General features: G+C 59.1%; 1 protein-coding gene across 1 annotated transcript; it reads right to left on the reverse strand.

Moving 5' to 3' along the window:
• Nucleotides 1–1162: 1162 nt before the first annotated feature.
• ARL8A (ADP ribosylation factor like GTPase 8A) lies at nucleotides 1163–14045 on the reverse strand. Its single transcript, XM_065698451.1, has 7 exons — nucleotides 13828–14045; nucleotides 6626–6706; nucleotides 6087–6160; nucleotides 4122–4215; nucleotides 2853–2920; nucleotides 1601–1671; nucleotides 1163–1493 (listed from the first exon to the last, which is right to left on the reverse strand). Exons 1-7 carry the CDS (start codon nucleotides 13948–13950, stop codon nucleotides 1444–1446), a joined length of 561 nt encoding a protein of 186 aa, XP_065554523.1. The 5' UTR covers nucleotides 13951–14045; the 3' UTR covers nucleotides 1163–1443.
• Nucleotides 14046–16773: the final 2728 nt, after the last annotated feature.

The following is a 16773-nucleotide window of genomic DNA, read 5'->3' on the forward strand; positions in this document are numbered from 1 at the left end:
GAGCCAAAATATCTCTTAAAAACAACAAAAAAAAAAAAAAAAAGGGGGGGGGGGTGTGACACCACTTTACAATCCATTAAATTAAAAAAAAAAAAAAAAAAAAGAGAAGGAAACCTCTCTTTGTGCAATTCTGCAAAAACAAGAAGAGAAGAGAAGAGGAGCCCCCGGCCTCACCATGGCTGGGAGAGGGACCCTGCAGCCCCCCCATTGCCCCGGGGCCACCCCCCTCTGCCAGCACTGCTGGGGTCGCTGCTGCCTCCCTCTGTGCTGCTGACCTGACCCACTGCCACATCCCTAACCCCCCCCAACCCACCCCCCCAGCCTGCACCTGCAGAGGCCCGACAACAGCACCGATGGGCACAGCCTCCCTCAGCCCCACTCCATTCCCTCTCCCCTCCCCACCTGCAGAATGGACCCAACCTTGCCCACGTCCCCCCAGGCAGGGCAGTGCTGGCAATGGGAGCATCGCCCCAGTGCTGCCGGGGGGGGGGGGGTCCCCCGGGCCTGTGCGTGTCTCCATGCATCCCTCCCTCCCTCCCCCGTGTCCCTGTGCAATGTCCTTGGCCAGCAGCCCCCAGGCAGGGGCAGGAGATGTCTTGTGAGGAGACAGCAGAGCTGAGCCCCCTCTGGGGCAGTGGGGGAGGCAGGAGCCAGGCCCCTGCTCCCCACGGGGCTGCTGGCATCGCTGTCCCCCCCTGCACTGGCACCATCCCCTCAGATTGCACGGCAGAGCAGCAGGACTGGGCAGCAGGGCAGGATTTGGCCCATGCACATGTACCGGGGCTGGGGCGGGGGGAACACATAGGGCAAGGGGATGAGCAGCCCAGGGCAGGGGTTGGGGCAGCGGCACAGCAGCCAGAGGCAATGCGGGGGGAGGCTGTGGGTTGTCACTAATCCCTATAGGAGAGGAACCTGGGACTGGCATCACCTCCCCTGCAGCCCTGCCTGAGGGGAGGGCATGCTCCCAACACCCCCAGGATGCTCTGTGCAGGGGAAGGGACAAAGGAGCCCCTGGGGACCTGCCCACAGCCTGGCACAGCCCCATCCCCAAGGGGCTGCCTTCTGTCACCCCCTTGCTCCCAGTGCTGAGCCTCAGCCAGGCTCGGGGAGCCCCCAGCCTTCCTTCTGCTCCGAGGGCCCAGTTTAGTAACAGCGCTACCGCTTAAATTAAAAACTTGAAATATATATACATATATATATAGTGTATACCCAGACAACAACCGACCAGGGCCAGAACGGGAGGGAGAGACAGAGAGAGGAGAGGAGGGCAGCTGGACATTTTCTTTACAATAAAAACAAGGGCTCCACCTCAACGCGAGCGGAGTCTGGGGTCCCCTAAAAATACCCATCTAGAGAGAGAGCTGAAGGGACAGAGGAGAAGAGAGAAGGGGCATGGGCTTGTACAATGGCATCTTCCCGCTGTGAACCGCAGCCTGCGGGATCTCAGCTTCTCCTGGACTTCGAGTGCTGGATAAGCCACTGTAGGGTGATGTCTGTGAAGGCAAGAGGAAACCTACAGCCTCACCCCCTCCTGTACCCGGGCAAACAGCCGTGGGCTCCCCCCCATGCCCAGCCCCGCAGCAGAGCCGCCGGTACTCACCGATGTTGTCCTTTTCTTTGCAGGAGATGGAGTAGCAACAGATCTCTCGGTCCTGGATGGCAGAGAGGTTCCTGCAGGGAAGAAACGAGCTCTGGCTGCAGACCCCCACGGCCGTGCACTGGCAGTGATGGGAGATGCCTCTGGGCAGCCTCTTGAGGGGTCCCTTTGGACCTCAGCTCCAAGACTGGGGACAGCGATCCCTCCCCAGGCTCGCAGGGACCCGCATGTGGGTTGGGTGACGACACCAGCACACTGTGCCCATGACTGATGGCCAGGCACAGCCTGGGGGGGTAATGTGATGGGGCAGGAGGGACCCAACCCCATGGAGAGCCTGGCTACAACCACACTGCTTCCCTCCCTAAACCTCGGTTGCACAGCCCTGCAGCGAGACAGGGCAGCGAGGGTTTGGGAGCTGCACAAGTGCCAAAGGGGCAGGGGAGCTCTTCAAGGGGTGGTTGGGGGGAAACAAAGGTGCTGTCCATCAGCACAGCACCCCAGGCCCCTGTCTGCAGGGCAGGGGATTGCTGCCAGCAGGAGGGAGCATCTGCTGCCAAGAGGATGCGTGAAACAGGGGAGAGCTACATGGATGGTGTCGCACCCTGGAGCAGGAGCCAAGCACCCAGGGCTGCCCATGGAGCAGCGCCAGCAGCAGGCAGCGGGGCACAGCTGTGAGGGTGATGGGAGCCCAGCACCAGCACCAGCACCAGCACCAGCACCAGCGCTGGGCCGGGCCCCAACGCCACCGTGTGGCAGGCAGGACCCAGCCCTCGCACTGGCGGCAGCAGCTCCCAGCTCCTCCCTTACCCCACAGGCACAGAGATGTCACCCCCGCCTTAGCATGTCCCCAGGCACCGCAGCGCAGCCCCGGCTGGGGCAGGAGCTCAGTGGGGTGCCCGTGCTGGGTACCCGGGGTGCTGTGTTCAGCTCAGGGCCCCCCAAAGCAAAGGGGGTGTGAACCTGCTCGAGAGGCCAGAGGAGGCAATGATGCTCCGAAGGCTGGAGCAGCTCTGCTCTGGAGCCAGGCTGAGAGAGCTGGGCTGGGGCAGCCTGGAGAAGAGAAGGCTCCTGAAGGGGAGACCTGAGAGCAGCTCCAGTGCCTGAAGGGGCTGCAGGAAACCTGGAGAGGGGCTTGGGACAAGGTTGAAATTCCAACCTAAACCATTCTAGGACTCTGATCCTACGGCATGCCAGGAGCGGGGACAATTCCACTGTGTCACAGCCCCACTGTGGCTGCAGGGCCATGGACACTTACATCTTCTCAATGAGCTCTTTCTCATCCAAGGCACCAGGCAGGTCTCGCTTGTTCCCCAGGACTAGGACCTGCAGGGTGGGAGAGGGGACACCTGAAGCTCCTGGCCAGCAGACCAGGCAGGAACCTGCTTCTGCCACCCAGAAGCGGACCCTGCTTGAGGCGCAAGACAGCTCTGCCCTCTTCTGTAGGTTCTGCCTGGATGCAGAAAAGCCCTTCAGCGGCAATCAGAAGGCAGAGCATTTCAATTAACAGCTATAATTAGCCCATGCACAGCATCTCTGGTGCACTCTCTAGTGCCAGTGAGAAGCCAGCCCCACAGCACGCTCTCCCATAAGGGCACCAGTGTGTGCCGTGCCACCAAGGATGCGCTCCCAGGAGTCTCTTGCAGTCTTTGAGCCAAAAGTCAAGTGAAACAGCTAAACCCAGTGTTACTGGGGAGCGGTGAGATGTGGATGCTGTGCAGAGCCTGCTCTCTGCAGGCAGCCAGCCCAGTGTTTGCACCATCCACTGATCTCTACTTCTTTCAAGGCTTTCCGCATCCACAAAGGAATCCTCAGACTCTGCGAGGAAAATAATCACCCGTCAGGACTTGTTCATCCCTCCGGAGTGCACCACGCGCCTGTCATCTGACAAGGACAGCACCGAGACTGCGGCCGCCTCCCCGGGGTGAGCCCGGGCCTCTGCAGCAGCGCAGGAACGCAGCATCCCCCAGCTCGAGTCGGGAGACTTGTTCTCAGAAAGCAGCATCCAGAGGGGCTGCGAATGCGGTGCATTATGTCAGGAGCTTAATTTAGATGGCAGTGAATGTTTGGGATCTGTTGCAAGATCCTCAATCGCTTCCTTTCAAAGGACGCTGATTTTGGATGCTCCATAAGCGCCTGGGCATGAGCAGCGCGTCCTGCACTGCCGCCACATCCCACCTCCTGCAAATGCCACAGCCATGCAGCCGCTCTCCTAGGAGACAAGACCTTAATGTCCCCCTCTAAATAAGGTGCAAATTCATGTGGGAGGACAGATGTCACACACTGGGATGTGTCTACGGGTCTGGTCTCTTTTCAAGCCCCCTTCCCTTTTTGTTGGTCCAGCCCTGGACCAGGAACCATCATTGACCCAGCTCTCACAGGAGTGCAGGAACCCCCACAAGGAAGGGGATCCCCATCCCAAATCTGCTTTGCAAAATGCCAGCCCCCCCTGCTGCAAACCCTGGCAGCCACCAGCCTGGAGACTGTGAGCAGCTTGGGGGGGGGACCTATCCTGGCAACAGCTCACCGGGATGCCCTGGAGCTGTGGCTTGTCGAGCAGGTTGTGCAGTTCATTCTTGGAGGCCTCTATCTTCTCCTGGTCGGCGGCATCCACCATGTACCTGCAAGGGAAGGGACACCCCTGAGTGCAGGTGCTGAGGTCCCCACGCCCCGGTGCTGTGTTGAGGTCTGTGCCACAACCAAACCTTGCTCACACAGCAGCTGCACCCCCCCACAGGCTCCTGGGACAGTGCATGCAGGTGATGGATAACAGCATCCTTCCCTCAGCACCCTTCTTCCCAAAGAAGTCTGTGGGGCCGAGAGCTGTTTGTGCCCCCCAGGGGAGTGGGGACCTCCCTGTCCCCATCCCTGCAGGGGTCCACCCCACTGACAGAAGGGATATGGTGGGTGAGGGAAGACCAGCCACTGCCCAGGCAGAAGAAGCTGCAGAACACACATCATTGCCCTCAAGGCTCATCTGTATGTGGCAGCTCCTATGGAGACACCCAGAATAGAGGATAACAAGTGGAGAGGACAAGAGGAGCTGGTGATGAAGAGACCCAGGAGTGGGGAGAGGACCTGCTCATCCTCTTGATGGGAACTATCTTGGGCATGAAGCTTGGGCCAAAGGGCACGTGAAGCCAGAGACAGCAATGCTTGCTCTGAGCAAACGGGGGATTTAGGGAAGGATTTAGCTCTTTCGGGTGATGCCCATCCTGCAAAGGACATGAATGAAGCCCAAACTGGGGAGAGGAACTGATTAAAGCAGCCTTTATTTTAAAGATCAAGAAGCTGGGAGAGAAGAAGTGAGAAACGCCATCGAGCTTCCACAGGCCTTGTGGGCTCTACTGAAAACAGGAAAAGAGCCGTCAGCTACTGAAGTGCTGAACGCAGGAAAAAGTGCATGGCTGTACCTAGAGGGAGAGGGGAAAAACCCACCCAGGCACTGTCATGAGCCTTCGGCATGCTGGGCAGGATGGGAGGGCTGAAGGTAAGGGAATAGGGCTGTGAGGCAGCTCAAGGCAGACAGAAGCGTGACCGAGATGGCCACAGGTCCCTACAGGTCCCTCTGTTTTCCTCTCAACCAGATGGGCCACTGGCAAAAGAATGAAGTTATGGAAGGAGGCAAAACAAATCACCCCCCCGCAATGGTATTCTGTCATTGCCAGCACAGCTCACTGCAATGAAAGAGGTGTGGAGGTGTCCTGCCATGGGGATGGTCAGCAAGGGCAGGAACAGACACTGCTGTCCCAACAAGCAGAACAAGTGGTCCCTCGCTCCTCCTCACCTGCCAGACCTTCAGCTGGGAAAGGCAGGACAGAAACCCAGCCTCCAAAACCGCGGAGCACAGCCGGCTGGTGAAGATCACACAGATCTGATCTTTCTGATTGGGTTTAAGTAACTCTGATGTGGTCCCCCAGGGTTAAATACCTGACCTCAGGAGCAGCCAGCCTGCTTCCCATGAGTATTTTCCCCAGCTTGCACTCCCTAGGACTGCACTTGCTGCAGTGTTTGCAAGCAGGGGATGTGGGAAAGCTGAAGGTCAGTAGCAGGCACTGCACAGATACTCCTCTCAGCACAAGATCCATCCAACAGCACATAATCAGCATGACCTGGATGCTTGCTTCTGGCAGCCGCCCTTAAAACCAGCCTCTTAGAAAGGGCTGAGGCACAGCAATGGTGCTCAGCCCCTGCGATGAACGGGCAGCCCAGGGCAAGCACAGGACCCAGGAAGGGCAAGATCCAAGGAACAGAGCTGGGTTGAGTGATGCTGGAAGGGAAGCAGCTGGCAGGCACCTGGCTCCCCTGTGCTCCAATGGGGGAACCATTCCCAGGGGGAAGCACATCAACTCCCAGCACAAGTGCCCAGCTCTGGAAGGGGGCAGCCCAGCCCAGCCCCCTTTGGTGGGGTGATGGGGCTGTGCCCCCACCCGCTGGTGCGGCTCAGCATGAGGGACGGGTGACGGGGCTCCTGGCTCCCAGCGGTACTCACACGATGGCACTCACTCCACGGCAGTACCTCTCCCACATGCTGCGAAACCGCGGCTGGCCACCGATGTCCCAGAGCTGTGAGAGGGAGAAGGCGACATTACCCCAGCATCGTCCTGCCCGTGACCCTTCCTCACCCTCATCCAAACCCACCTCATCCCCTCCTCTTCAGCTCAAACGACTCAAGAAGGAGACATCCCAGGAAGGGCAGCTGGTAGAAACCTCCTCTCCCTTTGCTCTTGAGGCAGAGACCACCAGTGCAAGCCATGACCCATCTTTCCCTGTGCTCCCACCCTCGGCAAGGTGACCACATCCATGAATCCCCACCAGCAAGCCAGAGGTATAAGGAAACCTACAGCTTTGCACCCAGACTTGCTCCCACTGCAGAGGCCTGGATCTCCTGCATCTGTTCCCACCACCTCCTCTGGTGGGTACCTGCAAGAGCCTAACATCCTTCAGCCTCCAGCAGAACACCCACCGATCTCCCTTCCCTCCCATCTTTCATCCCAGGAGCCACCAGCAGCAATAACATCTGCACCTTACCTTTATGGTAACGTTCCCCTTGGTGATCTTCCTCATGTTAAAGCCCACTGTCGGGATCATGTCTTCATTGAACTGTCCTGACTGCAAGGAACAAGGTGAAACAGTGTTAGGAGGCACGGAAACCCCATCAGCCTGGCACAACCCTCCTGGGCCATACCAGGAGCAAAATCAGAGCCACAATGACTCCCCCCAGGGCCAGGCTTCCCTCCAGGGCAGCCACCTCCTGCATCAGCTCCTTTATGGCCACGAGTCCTGGGGGGGTCCAGCACATTTCCTGCTTCAGATCATGGAAGGCCCAGCCCAAACCAGGCCGACTTCTGCTTTCCTGCAAGCCTGCAGCCTGCCTGCATGGCTCCTCCAACCCCTGCACAAGAGCCATGTGCCTGTGCTGGGTGATGAGGGATGCAAATCCTTCCTCTTCCCCTGCCCAGGAGCTGCCGGAATGCTCCCTCCAGCATCACAGCTCCGAGCTGCATCAGGCAGAAGAAGCAGGAAATCACCACGGCTCTGCAGCATCCCGGTGCTGCTGTGAATCTGGGTTATCCTCCCGGTGTGCAGAGCAGGACCTGTCCCTGTGCCGCTGCACTGGGATGCCGCTCGCCAGCCCACATGCCCAGCACCATGCTGAAGGGACAGGATGGTGCTGGTCTGTTAAAGCCCCCCCCACACCTTCCAGTCTGCTGCTCAAATCCCAACGCCTGGGCTGAGCAGCACAGGGGCTGTTCCGAGTGGCCCCAGGCATCCCAGCCCACAGCCCTCCATCCTCTGCCTCCTGCCTGCCCAACAGCCTCCCTCATGTTTTTAAATGCATCCCTATGGAAGGCCCTGCTGGGGGATGCTGGGGGAGCCAATGGAGAAGATAACCAGGACAACGCGGTTCTGAGGCTTTTGGCCATCAGTGCCAGCAACCTGCAGGTACCAACCACAGCTGAACTCAGCAGCTCTTTACTGGCTTAAAACCTCAGGTTTCTCTAGGACTTCTGTGGGCTTTCTTTCAGTTAACACAAACCTTGAGCAGAGAAGGCAGCGTCGCCACTTTTGTGCCTGCTTGAGCCAACGGCTCCTCCAGACACAGCGCATCAGCAAGGCCCCAGGGTTTTCCTGACCTCTTCCACCAGTTGTGCAATACGTGCTGCTTCCCTTTTTCATTTCCCTTTTGTGTCCATCAGCAAAGCCTGGCAGCCGAGGGGTCTCCAAGCCGTAGTGCACAAAGAAACCACGTCAGCGACTGGTGGCGAAGGGCACGGGGGAAGAGGGGAAGTAGGCAGGAAGCCATCTACCATCAGCCAACACAGGGGATGCCTCCTGCAGAATGAGGCTCAACACCCAACCTGGCTTTATGGGACCGGCTTTTAAGGAATGATCAGGCTTTGATTGGAAGACATGGGGAGCAATTGCTGAAGAGCTCCTGGAAGCTGCAGACGCTTCCATCGGGGATCCCAAACCACACCATGGGAACTGCTGGCTGTGTGAAAGCCACCGGAGCCATGGCTCACATTGATGGTAGCTCTTCCAGATGGGCTGCAGGAGCCAGGAGGCGTAGCTCCATGAGCAAAGTATGGCCTTGCTCCCTGCCCTAAATCCTTCTCCCAGCACAGGGCCTGCCTCCAGACTGCCCACAGCCAATGGGCCAAACCAAAACCACCCACGGTGTCCAAAAAGACCAGGCTGGGAACGTGACATGTTATGGTCCAGGACAACTTGCACGTGTCCCTGCTGTCCTGGCACCCGCAGGAGCATCCTCAAGGAGCTGCAACATGCTCAGCTCCTTCTGCATTGGCCACGCTCTGAAAGCGACTCTGAACAGTGGAAACACGACGTCTCCTTTTCCCTCTCCAACTGCCCTAGATGCTGACACTTCTGTGCAGTGGTGCTGTGATGAAGGGACCCGTGTCAGCCAGACCCCACCGCTGTGACCAAGCTGGACAAATGCAGCACTGCAGGACACAGATGAGCACCCCGGTCCCCTCCACCCTAAAGAAGATGGTCTCACCACCACGACCTGCAATTAACATCCATGGTCTGGCCCTGCAGCACCCCTCAGCATGGAAATGTAACATCTTAGGACAGAAGGGTGGGAAACCCACAGGCAGCTCCTGGATGTGCTCCTGGTGATGCTCCTGCAGCTGAAGGCGGCTGCGCTGCCCTCCCTGACCCCAAAGGCTCTATCTCAGCTGCAAAAACGGGACAGACACACAGACACATGCAAGATACTCCCAGCACCTCCCAGGGATGTGCAGCACAGCTCCCAAATCCAAAGGGGAGAAGGCATCTCTGTCCAAGAGCTGCAGCACTGCTTGCTCCCACCTCCATCCAGACAGAGCCCACAACCATCTACTGTATTAGCAGTTGCTCTTGTTCAGGATGTGTCCACAATGAGGCAGCATCAGGACGGGGGGTGGCCACACAACCTGCTGGAGGCTCTGGAGTGACCACCTGCTGATGGCGCAGGCTTTGGGGTGCTGGATGTGCGCAGCCCCCACCAGCATCAGCACTACCTCATGGCAGCACAGTCTGTTAGAGAAAAGCAAAAGCCTCTGGATGTCGGCAAGGCACCAAGAAGCTCAGAGAATGATGTAGGGCAGCATCAAAGCAGAGCTGCTCTGCACCACACATCCCAAGCCAACCCTGCCACACGGGAGCAGCAAGCAATGCCTTTGGAGGATCCCAAATCCTTTGGGACAAGGCGAAGGTTACAGCTCAGCACTCCAAGGCTGCCCTGCTTTAAAGGACCCGGCTGCTTGAGGCTTATGCTACCCTTCCCCTTCCCAATCCTCCTGATGCTCACTGGGGCTGCCTTTCAACTCCGTGCTCTTTGAAGCAAGAAGATGACAACGCTCCTTAATGAGCCGGTGTTTGCCACATCCAGAGCTCGGGTCATGCCAAGGGGAGGTTCAAGGACTACACCTGGGTTGCTCTGCATGCGGCAGAGCTCTCACTCAGCAGGCAGCACCCACGCCACGGGCCATGTGTGACTGGACAGACGCTTGCATGGCCAGCTCAATGCACCCCCCCCTGCGCCCTGGGGAGCCCATCCAGGGGCACAGCAGACCCAAAAGCCATCACCTGGGTGCAGGGTGATGCCAGTGAGCATCAGCACCAGATGGGGCAGTTGCTGCTCCTGGCTGCCCCAGCACCAGCCCTGGCAAGGACACTCCAGCGAGTCATAAGCACAGGTCCCACCAGGGCAAAGTGGCCTCTAAGCCCTGGCTTGGAGACCCACGGCTGGGGCTCAGGCTCCCAAACACATGCAGGCACGCAGAAGAGAGAGACCCTTACCCTGGGCAATAGTCGGAAACTCAGTCTGGTAAGACAAGGCAGAGGGCACAGCCGGACAAACGCACTGACCAGCAACCTGCTGACGCTTTCTATCCCCTTATCCCTCCGTTTTCTCATGTTTGTTCCTATGTACGTCCCAGAAGAAGCCATATCCAGTGCCAAGGTGCTTCTCCTCTGCTGTACTTTGGGTTTCCCACCATGTCTAACTCTGACAGAGCTTGCAGCAGCGAGGCAAGACCATGCCCAGGCAATCTCACTCTCTTCCAGAAACATGGAGAACCCCAGGAAAATCTACCACCTCTGCACTATGAAGCTCAGGTGCAATGGAAGCAGCAAAGTGCCCAGACTCTGCATCTGGGATAGAACAACCACTCAGCACCCGGACCCACGTGTACCTCCCGCCCCATCCTGGCCCTGCCAGACCCCATGCAAGGGGCATGACCAGTTAATCGGAGAGGTGAAAATGCACCAGTATAGGATGTCCCTGCTTCTCCCTCAGCATCTCCAGCAGTGTCTCTTCTAGAGCACCTCCCCTGTGGAGCCAGGCAGAGAACATTGGGGCTGTTCAGCCTGGAGAAGAGAAGCTGCGTGGAGACCTCAGAGCAGCTTCCAGTGTCTGAAGGGGGCTACAAGGATGCTGGGGAGGGACTCTTCATTAGGGACTGTAGGGACAGGACAAAGGGTGATGGGTTCAAACTGAAACAGGGGCAGTTTAGATTGGATCTAAGGAGGAAGTTCTTTCCTGTTAGGGTGCTGAGGCACTGGAATGGGCTGCCCAGGGAGGTTGTGAGTGCTCCATCCCTGGCAGTGTTCAAGGCCAGGTTGGACAGAGCCTCGGGTGGGATGGTTTAGTGTGAGGTGTCCCTGCCCATGGCAAGGGATGGAACTGGGTGATCTTAGGCTCCTTTCCAACCCAAACCATTCCATGATTCTCTACTTCCCCACAATCCTTGGAGACCTTGCTGTCAGAGCGCTGCCCAGCTGCCACAGCATCCACCATCCCACCTGAGGCCATGTACATCTTTGGCATGGTTTCCTCTCGCAGCACTGATCCAGATCACTTTCTGAGCGGGTCTCGAGCATGGGATGCTGCCCCAGGCCCATCACCACACAGCTCCGGCACCTTGGCCCCCAGCCTGCAGCTCTGCAGCCTTGGAAGGCTCTGGCAGGTGGAAGATGTGCGATGTTGAAGCAAGAGCAGAAAACCACTGTCTTTTCCGAAAGCCATCCTGCACTGATGGGGTTTGAGCCCCAGCACCCACTGAGGAGCTCTCAACACCCTCAAGTCTCAACCTTGTCACCCCCAACCTGTGGCAAAGGCAGCTAAAAGCCCACTGGCTCCTCTTGGGAGGTCTCTCCGACAATGCCAAAATCCAATGCTTTTTCATTTAGGATTTTACCTTCCCTGAAGCCCAGATCACAGCTTCTTCCCCTTCCAATGCTCCCGTTCTGCTTGGCTCAAATGTTTCTCATGCAGTTCCCCAACAAGGCCTTCTTTACAGGGCATTTTCTCAAAGATCATACAATCATAGAATAGTTAGGGCTGGAAAGGACCTCAAGATCACCCAGTTCCATCCCCCCTGCCACGGGCAGGGACACCTCACACTAAACCATGGCACCCGAGGCTCTGTCCAACCTGGCCTTGAACACTGCCAGGGATGGAGCATTCACAGCTTCCCTGGGCAACCCATTCCAGTGCCTCAGCACCCTAACAGGAAAGAATTTCCTCCTTAGATCCAATCTAAACTGCCCCTGTTTCAGTTTAAACCCGAACAAATGTAGTGACAGGAGGAGGGGTAATGGGTTAAAACTAAAACAGGGGAAGTTTAGATTGGATCTAAGGAGGAAGTTCTTTACTGTGAGGGTGCTGAGGCACTGGAATGGGTTGCCCAGGGAGGTTGTGAGTGCTCCATCCCTGGCAGTGTTCAAGGCCAAGTTGGACAGAGCCTTGGGTGCCATGGTTTAGTGTGAGGTGTCCCTGCCCGTGGCAGGGGGTTGGAACTGGATGATCTTGAGGTCCTTTCCAGCCCAAACTATCCTATGATTCTATGAAAGAGGTCGGTGCCTCTTTTTTGTGTGCATCTGCCCCAAAATCCGAACATTCCAAGTATCTTCCCAGAGGCAAAACTGCAGCAGAGACTGAGCTCCTCGCTCAGCACCCAGAGCCCGACTGCCTTGTGAGGGAGTTAAACACCCTCCTCAGACCTCATGGTGCACCAGCAGAACAAGAAGCTTCATCCCATGCGCAGAATCCTAGAATCATGGAATGGTTTCGGCTGGAAAGGACCTTAAGATCATCCAGTTCCCTCCACGGGCCGGGATGCCTCACACTACACCATGCTGCATGGAGAGCTTCCCTTGGGAGCTGCTGTAATTCCTGGATGCCACTTTTCCCTACACCAGCAATCCAAGCGAAGAGAGTCTTGGTGCACAGGTCTTGCACACAGCAAAACTGCCAGGTCTGAGCTGTTGGCAAGAGGATGAGGACCACCCCCAGTGATTTCCAGCCTTGTGCAAGGAAAACCGCCCAGCATGGTTGGAATAAAGCCCCATCACCCTTTAAAGCTTATCCAGTTCTTTTAAAAGACACTAAATAACCACATCCCACCCCGATACTGGACTGCAAAAAGGGCCCATTAAACATGCAAATCCCAGGGCCAAAGTCACCCCAGGAAAGGATGGGTGCTCGTGGTCACTGTCCCGGAGCCACAGAGCTCCTTGTCCCCCAGAGCTGGCACGGGTCTGCTGGGAGAACCAACACGGGGCCTGAAGAACATTTGCATCCCCGCAGACACCGGCACCAAGGGAAACCCTCCCAGGGATCAGCAGCTCAAGGAAGCCTCCAAATCCAATGCAAAATCACCTTTGACAGCCCAGCAGCTCCCAGCACCGCCGGCAAGCGGAAGTCACTCGCTTTACTCCAGAGCCGAGGCACTAAGTGGAGCAATGTGCATGGGTAAGGGGGGGCACTGAGGAACCAGGGCAGCCGGAAGATCCACATCCGCCTCCCTCCATGAAATCCCCCGGGAGCACCAGCCTGGACCTGCCCCTTCAGGATCCACCTGCAGCAGCTCCCGCCTCGCAGCATCACAGATCAGGGCAAGAAGAACCCAAAAGGCGAGAGTGGAGACTCCGCCGAGCATCCCCATCGGGGAAACCACACCCTGGGCTTTGGGATCCAGGGACCCCAGTCCTGCTCCACCACCGGATCCAGGCGGATGAGGCAGCAGAGCCGGGGAGAGGCCGAGGTTGAAGGGTCCCTGAGGCGGGTGTCGCTGCCCCATTAGGGTGCAAAGCTCGCGCCACTGCAGCAGCACCCCAGCACCCACCGGACACCGCTGCGGGTGGGTGCTGGCCGAGGAAGGGACAGTAAGGTCCCGGTGGCACCGCGAGGGGCCTGGCGATGACAAAGCAGCGGCCGCGAGGGGATGCGGGCAGGAGCTCCTCGGGCTGAGGCACCCGTGAGCTGGGAACAGCCACGGCCCCAGGACCCGCAAGGGGCAGGGGGATGCTGGGATCCTCCCCCAGGGCCTGCTCCAGCCGCGGCCCCGGAGCCACCGCACTCAGCACCAGGGATGCGGGAGCAAACGCCGGGACCTACCGGGGGTGCACCCTGCGCCCCACACCTGCACCGTGCACCCCACATTTGACAAATGCATTTCGGGGCTGGGGTGCAGCCGAGCAGCACAATTCCAAGGGGCAGCGATATGGGGCTACAGCGAGGGTTGGGTGCAGCGATGGGGGGGGGGGGTACAACGATGGAGGGGGTGCAACGAGCAGGGGTCACGGGGTGGGGGGGGGAGACGGGGCGGATGCTACGGGGGGGATGCAGGGATGGGGGTGCAGGGATTGGGGTCCATTGGGGTGAGCACCGCGCGGGGGGATGGGCGCTGCCCACCGGGGGGGAGGGGCGCGGCGCTCACCGCGATCACGTTGACGAAGGTGGTCTTGCCCGAGTACTGCAGCCCCACCAGCGTCAGCTCCATCTCCTCCTTCCAGAACAGCGCCCGGAACCAGTCCAGCAGCTTGTTGAAGAGCGCCAGCATCCTGCCGGGCCGGGCCGGGCCGAGCCGAGCCGAGCCGAGCCGAGCGGGGCCGAGCCGGGGCGGGGCCGGGCCAGGCCGGGCCGAGCCGAGCCGGGGCGGGGCGGGGCCGAGCGGGTCCGGGCCGAGCCGGGCCGAGCCGAGCCGAGCCGAGCCGAGCCGGGCCGAGCCGAGCCGAGCCGAGCCGAGCGGGGCCGAGCGGGTCCGGGCAGAGCCGAGCGGGGCCGAGCTGAGCGGAGCCGCTGCCGCCGCCGCCCCGGTATTGTCCGCGCGCCCTCCTGCCGCACCGCCGCGCGCCGCCCCGCGCTCCGCGCTCGCCGGGTGGGGCCCCGCGCACCGCCCGCAGCCCTCCCGCACTGCCGCCCCCTGCAGGCTGGGAGGACCCGCTGCACCTCCGGGAAGGGCTGGAGAGGCCGGGTACCGGCAGCGCTCGGCACCCCTGCATCCTGCACCCCAACATACAGCACCTCTGCATCCTGCACCCCTGCATCCTTCACCCCTACATACAGCAGCCCTGCATCCTGCACCCCGGCACCCTGCACCCCTGCATCCTGCACCCCTACATCCAGCACCCCTGCATCCTGCACCCCTACATCCAGCACTCCTACATACAGCACCCCTGCATCCTGCACCCCAACATACAGCACCCCTGCATCCTGCACCCCAACATACATCACCTCTGCATCCTGCACCCCTACATCCAGCACCCCTACATACAGCACCTCTGCATCCTGCACCCCTGCATCCTTCACCCCAACATACAGCACCTCTGCATCCTGCACCCCTACATCCAGCACCCCTACATACAGCAGCCCTGCATCCTGCACCCTGGCACCCTGCACCCCTGCATCCTGCACCCCTACATCCAGGCCCCCTGCATCCTGCACCCTGGCACCTTGCACCCCTGCATCCTGCACCCCTACGTCCAGGCCCCCTGTATCCTGCACCCCGGCACCCTGCACCCCTGCATCCAGTACTCCTGCATCCTGCACCCCTACATACAGCACCCCTACATACAGCACCCCTACATACAGCACCTCTGCACCCGGCACCCCTGCATCCTGCACCCCTACATACAGCACCTCTGCATCCTTCACCTTTCACCCAGCACCTCTGCATCCAGCACCTCTGCACCCGGCACCCCCGCACCCAGCACTCCTGCATCCAGCAACCCCAGCACCCATCACCCTTACATCCAGCACCCAGCACCCCTGCATCCTGCACCTTGCATCCAGCACCCCTGCACCTGGCAACCCCAGCACCCGGCACCCCTGCACCCAGCACCCCTGCATCCAGCACCCCTGCATCCAGCAACCCCAGCACCTCTGCACCCCAGCATCCCCTGCACTCAAGTGCCCCAGCACCACTGGACCCTGCACCCCCAGCACCACTGGACCACAGCATGCACCCTGGTATCCCTGTACCATGCAACACCCCCCACCCAGCACCCCATTGCCCCCAGCACCCTTGCACCCCTGCACCCCATTTCTCCTATACCCAGCACCCTATGCCCCCAACACCCAGCATCACTTCTGCACGAGCAGCCCTTCTGTGCTCAGCACACCCACACCCCTTTCACCCTATGCCAGCAGTGCCTGGCACCCTGCTGTGGCTGGCACTGACCCCGCACCTTGGAACAGCACCTCTGCAGCACCCAGCACAGCTCCTCCATCCTTCCTGTACCCTTACACATCTGCTTCCCTGGTCCCCAGCTCTCTGTGCGTGAGGGGGACCACGATATCACAAGAGCTGAGGAGCAATTTTCCATGTGCAGGATGAGGCACAACCCAAAGCAAGCAAACTTGCTGTAAGATGTTTATATACCCTGCTGCAACAGCAGCCTTTAGAGACCAGGCTGCGCCCTGCAGCCTCAAAACACCCTCATTTTCACCCAGCTAAGCTCTGCTGCCTTGCAAGGGGATACTGAACTGCTCCTGCACCGTACGTAGATGTGCAGGCTCTGCTTTCGCTCTGCTTTGCGCTTCCACACTGATGCTGAGTGCTCAGGGCAGCCCACAGCCCAGCTGTGCAATACTGACGAGGCTCAGTTACATCCAGGCTGGATCTGAACCAGTCCTAAAGTGAAGGCTGACACACGAGGAGCACTTAACCTGCCAGAGGGGGACTGAGATGAGCTCTTAGGCAGAAGCTCTTCCCTGTGAGGGTGCTGAGGCGCTGGCACAGGGTGCCCAGAGAAGCTGTGGCTGCCCCATCCCTGGCAGTGCTCAAGGCCAGGTTGGACACAGGGGCTTGGAGCAAGCTGCTCCAGTGGAAGGGGTCCCTGCCCGTGGCAGGGGTTGGAGCTGGAGGAGCTTTAAGGTCCCTTCAACGCAAACCAGGCTGGGATTCTGTGGTTTGTAATTTCCTTGCCCCGGCATGAAGAGGCAGGACCTTTATTCCAGCAGCGCTGGGGAGAGCCCACATGTGGAGGAGGTTGCCCCTGCTCCTGCAAGAGAGCAGGATGCTGAATGCGCTGCTGGGGCTGCCTGAGACAAATGTTCGCATAGGAAATAGAGAAACTGAGCTGTGGCTGGGTCTGCCTCGCAGTGGGTATCTCAGAGCCCGGGACCATTGATGGTAGGAAAGAGTTTCCATCACATACTTTAAGTCACTGGGAAGCTGCCTTTGGTTTTGGAGACAGAAACCATTTTGCTCTCAGAGATGCTGCAGCCTGCTAAAGATCCCCATGCTCACAAAGGCAGGCCTAAGGAAGCAGGAATATCATTGCTTTTGGTGATTACTCCATTGTGACTCCTCTTTGTGCCAGTGAAAACCTCATCATCGCCCAATTCCTGTGGGCAATTCTGCCTGAAGATGAGGTTTCTC

The sequence above is a fragment of the Lathamus discolor genome, chromosome 19 (assembly GCF_037157495.1).
Source record: "Lathamus discolor isolate bLatDis1 chromosome 19, bLatDis1.hap1, whole genome shotgun sequence".
Classification (NCBI taxonomy): domain Eukaryota; kingdom Metazoa; phylum Chordata; class Aves; order Psittaciformes; family Psittacidae; genus Lathamus; species Lathamus discolor.

What these genes read in the sequence shown, in the direction of transcription:
- ARL8A (XM_065698451.1), bottom strand. Translation starts at nt 13,950, where the DNA reads ATGCTGGCGCTCTTCAACAAGCTGCTGGACTGGTTCCGGGCGCTGTTC. An exon ending in CCTTCGTCAACGTGATCGCG is followed by an intron (nt 6,707 to 13,827) that starts GTGAGCGCCGCG and finishes TGTTCCTTGCAG; the next exon opens with TCAGGACAGTTCAATGAAGA. An exon ending in CACAGCTCCAGGGCATCCCG is followed by an intron (nt 2,921 to 4,121) that starts GTGAGCTGTTGC and finishes CCCACCCTGCAG; the next exon opens with GTCCTAGTCCTGGGGAACAA.